Here is an 8,388-nt window from a genome sequence, read left to right as displayed (position 1 = left end):
TATTAATATGATATTAAATATTATATTTTATTAGATGATGCTTTAATCTCGTCAGAGTTATTAAATATATATCATGGTTAAAAATCTCCAAAACCTTAACTTAAATATCAGCCAAAATTTTAGAGGATTATTTAATTTATCTTTTTATATTTCACTAATACAGAAAATTAAAATTTTAATAAAGGCAATTCAATTTCACTTTAAGAGTGAAATAATAATAATAATAATAATAATAATAATAATAATAATAATAATAATAATAATAATAATAATAATAATAGTAATAAACAATTAAAATTATTAATTTATTATACAAGTGAAAGTTAAAATCAAAAACAGAAAGGTTAACTATTCCCGGAGGAAACGATGGTAATTATCAAAGGAAGCGGCGGGAACAGCCACCGTGACCTTGACACTGTCTCTTTCACCCTTCACCGGCACAAACAAACAGTACCTTTCGTTGCAAATGGGCCCCACAAACACCGGCTTCTCCATTCCAAGCTCAACTCTGTCGAGACCCATCCTCGACCACTGCGTCAGTATCAACACACCCACCAAGTCAGGACTCGCTCTTGACTCGGACACCAACTCAGCCACCCTCTTCACATATTCACTATCCACTCTCTCCTTTGCTTTCTTCACCAAACCCGACCCGAACCCGATCCCTCTCTCTCCCAGTTCCCTCGCACTCGCCTGCGCGCACGCCATTACGATTGCATTTCCATAGTATCCATCGGGTAAACCTGGTTTGACCCGGTTCCGCACGTTTACGCTGAACAACACCTTCAGTATCTGGTTCGGCGGGAACCCCACTGCTCTCGCCCAGCTCCTCCACACGTGCGCTGCAAGCACTTCAAACGACGTAAACGACGAGTCAGCGATTTGACACGTGCGTCGAGCCACACCTTTGAGTTCGATTAATCGTCTCTTATCGAATATAACACAAGTTGGCCTGAGATTATTCGTGACACGGTTCATAAACCCGCATAGATCCGGTACTCTGTTGAACTCGGGGTGACTCGTAGAATCAACCCGAGTCATAGGTGGAACATTGAATAGGTGACGATCCCAAACGGGTTTCGGTTTCGGACATCCTCGTTTTCCCGAAGCCAACTCCGCCACATAGTTAAGAAATTCAGCCCCGCCAATTCCGTCGCAGATGCAGTGATTGATACCGACTCCTAAAGCTGCACCACCGTCGGATAACCATGTCAGCTGAAGAATCAGCGGCGGCGATCCATTGAGAACATCTGGGACACTAAGCGACAAGAGTTTCCTCCATTGCAAAACCGTTTTCGGAACTTTCTCGAATTCATTGACAGTGTAACGATCACTAACAGCTTCAATGAAAATCGCTCCTTGTGCTCGACACAACACCTCAAGGCCTGTGCTATTCGGGCTGGGCCGTACCCTCCCAGCCAATGGGTAATAAGCAACCAAAGCTTTAGCTAATGCAGCTTTTAACCGAGCCGTGGTTGCCACCTTGTCAAGGCCCGGCCCGGGCCGGTAAACTAAAAGATATTCTATGGTGAAGCGGAGAAAGAGTTGAGAGTCTAGAGGTGAAAGTAACATAACACAGGGTGGTGTGGGCTCTGAAGGGGTCACCACCACAGCTTCTTTAACACGCACCGAACTTCCCATGTGATTAGTTTACTTTGAAGCTATGATATGAACTTGAAAGACAGGGGATGGTGGAGAGAATTATTAATTAACAAGTTTTTTTTAGAAAGTTTGGATTGTGAATTGTTTGGTGTTTATTTAAAGAGGAGAAGAGAAAATGGAGGGAGGTTTTAATTTTTAAGGGGGGACCCCGGACTGGTTTGTGTGTCTAACTGTGAAAGATTTGTGGAAAGATTCTGTGGGCATAACTTTACGCAAGAAAATGAATAACAAAACAAAAATAGTAGAAACAGCTGTGATGGATTTGGTTTGTGTCTGTTGGGCGAACCTATGAAATGGCAATTGGTTACTCATTTCACCATCAGTGCCTGGATCGAAATTAAATTACCAACACGTACCCAAATTCCTTTTTCTGTTTGTGACAAGTTAAATGATTTGGGTGGTTGGTTGTTACTTCATTTCTGATATAATGTATGTCTCTTTCATTTCCATGTTGCTATACCTAGTACAATTCGCATGCACCTAATTTTTGTGTGGGTACTGTTGATGTAAACAAGTTTGAAATAAAGGAGCACTACGAAAAAACATTGACAAAATAAAAACTGTTTGAGGCTGAAAAGCACTTCTATAGGGATGTAGTTCGAGTTTGTTATTTCTTGATTTCAAAAGAGCATTTCACGTTGTTACTATTGTAGAATATGTAAATTTCTAACCAGGTTGTTACTCGCATTGGGGTAACTTTTATAGTTGTAGTGATCGGGATAGAAATTTAATAATGTAATAGTGTATCATTTAGCTTAAAAAAGTACTCTAAAATAGAAGAAATTTTACATGCATATTCAGTTATGTAGTAGTTACAAATGTACAATAAGAATGGTGTTCTATTTGAATAGTTATATAGAATCTTTAAAGTTGTTCATGATGTTTAGAGTTAGCTCACACAAAAAGGTGAGAAATTCTGTATTTGTGGTTTTTAGCTGAATAGTAATCTCTCCACTCAATCTCAAAGTCAATGTATTTATAGAGATCCATTAGGCTTGAATTCTTGAATCCAGGAAGTCGTTATTCTCCCACTTCTCTCAGGAGGGGGATACGTAAAAATGTTTTTCTAGTATAATCATGAGGAACATGATTTTCTTCCTTGATTGTCTCATCGATCACATTGACGTATGAAGTCACGCCATTACCCATGTTCTTGGGACCGGTGAAATTTACACTAGATAACCCAAGTATAATATGAATGCTTTATGATATTTTTCTAGATAAGTCATGGGGATCTAAGCGCATCACCGGTACCTGTCTGACATTCCTTCAGGAGACTTATGGTATTTTTATGTATCCAATCAACTTTGCGTTATTTTCTCTGAATCTTCTTATTTTAGATTTGATAAACTTACCTCAGTATAGAGCCCAATAAAATTATACAGGTAAAATTACAAACTCTGTTGGATAATTATATAATTGTTTGATCTCGTATAGTGGCAGTGGGGCTAATAATTGTTAAGAACAAGACTACCACATTTGTTTATAGGAATTATGTTTTCCTTTGAAACCTAAATTTGCGTGTTTCATAGGAAATAGGTTACTGATCCACTCAACATCCCAAGTTTCTTTACAATAATGAATTTTAGAGGTATCATCTTGCTCCTTGTTTATTGTAGGATCTTTAAATTGAATGTCTAAGTTTTATGAATTGTTTGGAAGTGGAAATATTTATGTGTTTATTGGTGTTGAAATATAGTTCAAATCTAAAAAAAATTAGTGAGTTACCTCTGTTATAAGTGAAATGGCAAGTTTTTTTTGAGAAATTTGGAAACTATTTTATGGGAAGTTTCCTATTCTTAAAAATAAGAAATTGGATAGATGGATCAAGTAAGCACACATGATTTTTGGGTTCTAATAAGTCATGAAAAAAGTGCAAATAGATTTGCAAGATCTTTCTAATGATGCATCTAATATTCAAGTTGGTATGCATAAAGAATTGAAGAATAAATCTTTCAAGACAATGTCTTTTATCCATCAATGTGTTGATAAAAATATGAATTATATTTCATCAAAGGAGACGTGGGAAATTCTTAAGAAAGGTCATATTGGTGATGACAAACTCGTGAAGGTTTGTTTACAAACATTGAGAAGAAAATTTAAGTTTTTACAAATGGAGAATAATGAGAAATTTGTTGAGTATCTTAATAGGATCACACATGTTATGGATCTATGTGCTTGTAGGTAATGGAAAGGGAACAAATCTCTAAGTCTCACTTATAAGCCTAGGATATGTCTGGTTGTCTCCTGAAATTCCTTTATAGTTGTAGTTTCTCATCTCTAAGCAAACTAAGTGAGTGAATATCTCTATCTTACTCGTGCAACTATTACTATGAAATCCACTTGTTATTGGATCTCTCACAACAACAAACTTTTATCTTTTTCTAAGTTGACCATTCAAAGAATTAGATTTAAACATGTTACATAATAAAACAAGGCATTAAACAACACATTATTTCAACATAAAAACAACTTCATATTAACTTCTCATTGCTCAACAAACAAAAGGTTTAGCTCATGATGAGTTGAGTATAACTTACAAAGCTGACTCTGAAAGGAAACATTCTTAAACAAAATATGAAAAAGAAATAGCAACCTAAGAGTAACGTGAAGCTTCCTTGTGATGGATAACCAATAAGTGATGACTTCAGTTGCACCATGCTTTAACAGTTAGCACTAGAAAAGGTGAGAAGAAGAAGCTCTTTTTTCTCTCCATTCTTTCTTACAATAATATTCTTTGGGATTTTCTCTAAGGTGCTCAACTCCTTCCCCAAACTTCAATATTGTCTATTTATAAGCCTCTAACTATGGTTTCTTTCTCTTTTGTCTTGGATCAGGGGCCTTTGTAGGATCACATCAAGCCCAAATATCAAATCAAAATATTCCCTTTATTCCTTCAGCTTCGTTTACAAGAAATCAGGAACATGGACAGTAGTGGGGGACAAGGTGTAGCGTGACAGTCTGATGTGGCAGGGGGGCACATGCGGCGATGTCCTTTCTGCATGGCAATCTCCATTAAGGATGTTCTATTGTACCTTCTTTTTTCTTTTAGCGCCATGAGTCTTATCCACTTAGTTGAAAGGAGCTCTACCAACACATAAACAAATATTCCTTCCCAATTAAGCTCCTTATCCACGTATGCCCTATGGGTTCAGCTGTTTTCTTTATTTCATTCCTTAACTGAATTCATTTTTGTTCCAACTTAAACTCCCAGCTTCTGTTCTCAACTGTCTTGCCCCATCTCATCAAAACACTACTTAAAAACAAGTAACAACACATCAAAACTACAAGAGAGATCACCTATTGTTCTCTAAGCTAAAAACTGTAGAAACATCTATAATGCATTAAAAAACAAATAAAATGATAAATCTATTGGCTTTAAACAAGATATTAGGTTGTATAATACCTCACAAAATATGGGTTATCAGGTATAAGTACCAATCAGTTAGACAATACAAACTTCGATCAAAATCATTTAGACAGTTCTTGATTCAACTCGCACGACTTTAAAACATTGTTAGGAATAATTCTTTAAGAAAATAGGTTTTAAGACATATTTTAGTGTGTGTGTGTGTGTGTGTGTGTGTATGTGTGTGTGTGTGATTTATCCATATAACTTTACGAAAAAACCCTTATGCTTTTACAAAATATTGTTCACTCAGACGCGACAGGGAGATCTTTCACACTTCTTCTCTTTCACACTTTGAAGCTTTAAGACTTGTCAGGTAATCTAGTCGTATATACATTTGCTTGGATTCTTCTTGAAGATAAGGCTTGAGTTTTATTCCATTTAAGTACCCTCATCATAGGATGTTTGTAGTGGTCATCAAACTCTACTTAGTGTGCTTGCATATTTGACCACTTGTTATGTTTTCATTTAGTTGTCATCATCAAAATTATATTCATCATTAAGAACATGAGAGCTTCTTTGATTATGTAACCTTCAAAACATGGTTCCACAAAGATCAACCAATAAAATCTCCATAACGGTTCGTGAGCCCAACTTGGTGTAAAAGCTCTGTCGATTCGAGATTAGCATGTGTAAAACTCATCTTGGTTCTTGGGTTTATCCAAGTTTAAAATCTCATTTGGTTTGAGATTATCCTATGTAAAATTTCAACTTGGTTCGAGGTTGATAAGTGATAAATGCATCACATTTCTTGCTTTTTTTCTGTGTTTTTGTCATTTTAGTACGATTTTATGCGCTTTTGTCTTCTTTTTATGATTTCAGGCAATAAGAGGGTAATGGACCAAATTGGAGCAAAAAAGGCCACAAATCACATAAAAGGGAGCTCTCTTCATACACAAATCTTGTAGCCATAACCTCCCTAGGCTTTATATTAGTGGGTAATTAAGACTTAGTACAAAATAATTGGCAATTAATGGTGATTTATGGCTAGTGTTAGTATAAATAGAGGCCTTGAGTTTGAGAGAAAATGGGGAGAGACCTAAGGGTGACACTTAGGTACCATTAATCACTTGATAGTTTTCTCTTATTACTTACTTCCCCTTTGTAGATTTTGTTCTTACTTGCACTTGTAATTGTTTAGCAACCTTGGTATAATAATTCTTGCCTTCTTTATTTTAAGTTTATTTCTATTTAGTTTTGTTGTATTACTTTATTTCAATTACATGATATGTCTTATTATTGTTTGATTATTGTTTACCTCACCATGTGTCAGGAATCCTATAAGGACAAAGGGTTGTGAGAGTCTATCTCATGACAACCCCCAATTGATTCATCCAATATGGATTAGGAGAATCTTAAGTCCTTTTTTTTATTTTAGAATCTGAGTTCCAAAAACACGTCTATGTCGGTTGTGAAAGAAAAGACAACATAGACATGATCATAGTCCGAAAGAATATGCATCTATGTGTGACCATATATTCCTAAACAATAGAGTAAGTGAGGTGCCTGTCGTGACAAGGCGACTCACTCTCGATTGAGAAATAACCAAGTTGCGGCATCACATAAGAAGGCATTTCACTCTTGGTTGGATCGTTTGGTTGTGTGATAAACATGTCTAGTTGTGCACGCCACGAAAGTGGGTGACACACATTTTTATCTACTTTTCTATAAAAATGCTTAAACATTATCGTGATCAAACATGGATAATCATTGGGGTGAGTCTAGATATATAATCATAAACCTTGTGTCCTATTTTTATTATTTTCTAACTTTGTTTCACTTTGCACCAAACAAATCACTATTGCGATCGTTTTAGCTAAACAATGTTAGAAAAGAAATTTAGTACTCCTATACATCTTGAAATTATGTTCTTAAGGGGACATATGTTGGACCAGATGCTTAAAGAAAGGTGTTCAACATCTTACACCAGAGTTAATGAATAATTGATACACAAGATGATGAAGCAGAAGATCAATAATAGGATACAATAATTGTTAACCCAGTTCGGTGAAACCACACCTATGTCTAGGGAGCACAGTTCCTAAGAAAGGAAATTCACTATCTTGAATTAGTTCAATTAGTCTTATAGGAACACCCACCCTATGATGTTCAATGCCTTTTCCTAATCCTAATAACTTTCTATTTAGGTCTCCCCCTAAATATGAGAACCCCTCTCACTTTCTTTCAATCACTAATCCAAAGTGATACACTTTAATAAATAACTTAGAGAATGTTGAATCAAAACTCAACTAGACAAACCAACATTATGCCTTATGATACGAATGAGGGCACTAGCATGGTGTACAATCAACACAAACAAAGGACTCAAATAAAAGCCTAATATTAGGTATCTTCAATCTTTACACACGTACTCAAACATGAGGTTTGAGTCTCCTTAAATAGCAATGCTTCTTATGGTATTTTTCCAATGGGCATAAGCAATTTTGATTTCATCCAGAAATATATAAGATTTAGTTGGATTTTATTCTTGATTTGTCCCACAAAAGCCTCCAACAAAAGATATGATTTAATTTTAAATTCAACTTTAAATCTCCATTTAAATTTGATTTGATAACGTCCAATATAATCAAACAAATTTACATAAATGCATTGAAAAAATATAGCAACAAATCTTATTGAAACAACCAGAAAATAATGCGTAGAACTACTACAACATTGGTCTGCTGACAAAGGCTAGATGTCGAACACATGTTGGGACATCTGCTCCCACATGTGTTCTTTCTTCACAAAAACAACATGTGCATACAATATTATTTTGCATAATGCAGTCAATCCAATAAGGAAAAACACATCTCCTTATGGGTTCGATCTTTTTTTACTACTTGACAACGCGTGCACTTGCGGTATAACACATGTCATGTTTTTGGCGCTGTTGTTGGGGAGATAGTTTTGATATTGAAATTTTATTCTAGCACCATATAGACTAAAGAAACTTTTACCTTTATGTTATTTCTTTTATTGTATGCATGGGATCTATCCAAAATATGGTCAAATATGTGAACAATAACCATGGGAACTGTTACCCCGATACCTATAATCCATGGTGGATAGATCACCCAAATTTTCTCTAAAATAACCACCCCTAATGTACTAAGGAATCACAATATTTCCAACAGTCTAACCTTGAAATGTTAATGGAGAATTTTATTGCGACACAAACTCGCTCTAACTTGGAATCTATGAATGAGAGTTTTGTGGAGACACAAACTTGTAAGAATAAAGAGTTTATAAACCAAAATCTCCAGACTAGTGAAGTCCTTAGGCATCTAAACACTGGTTGAGTCCCTCGCGACTCA

At 35.6% G+C, this 8,388-nt stretch overlaps 1 protein-coding gene across 1 annotated transcript; it reads right to left on the bottom strand.

Annotated features, from left to right (window-relative positions):
• Positions 1–284: 284 nt before the first annotated feature.
• Positions 285–1,891, bottom strand: LOC127083994 (alcohol acyltransferase 9). The gene has a single exon (XM_051024356.1). The coding sequence runs from the start codon at positions 1,639–1,641 to the stop codon at positions 349–351; it is 1,293 nt and encodes a 430-aa protein (XP_050880313.1). The 5' UTR covers positions 1,642–1,891; the 3' UTR covers positions 285–348.
• Between the last annotated feature and the right edge of the window lie 6,497 nt (positions 1,892–8,388).

The sequence above is a fragment of the Lathyrus oleraceus genome, chromosome 5 (assembly GCF_024323335.1).
Source record: "Lathyrus oleraceus cultivar Zhongwan6 chromosome 5, CAAS_Psat_ZW6_1.0, whole genome shotgun sequence".
NCBI classification, from domain to species: domain Eukaryota; kingdom Viridiplantae; phylum Streptophyta; class Magnoliopsida; order Fabales; family Fabaceae; genus Lathyrus; species Lathyrus oleraceus.
The sequence above is the reverse complement of the archived record's forward strand: the minus strand, read 5'-3'. Positions and strand labels throughout refer to the sequence as shown.

Bases quoted from the DNA above. Each gene is read 5' to 3' on its own strand.
- LOC127083994 (XM_051024356.1), bottom strand. From the start codon at position 1,641: ATGGGAAGTTCGGTGCGTGTTAAAGAAGCTGTGGTGGTGACCCCTTCA.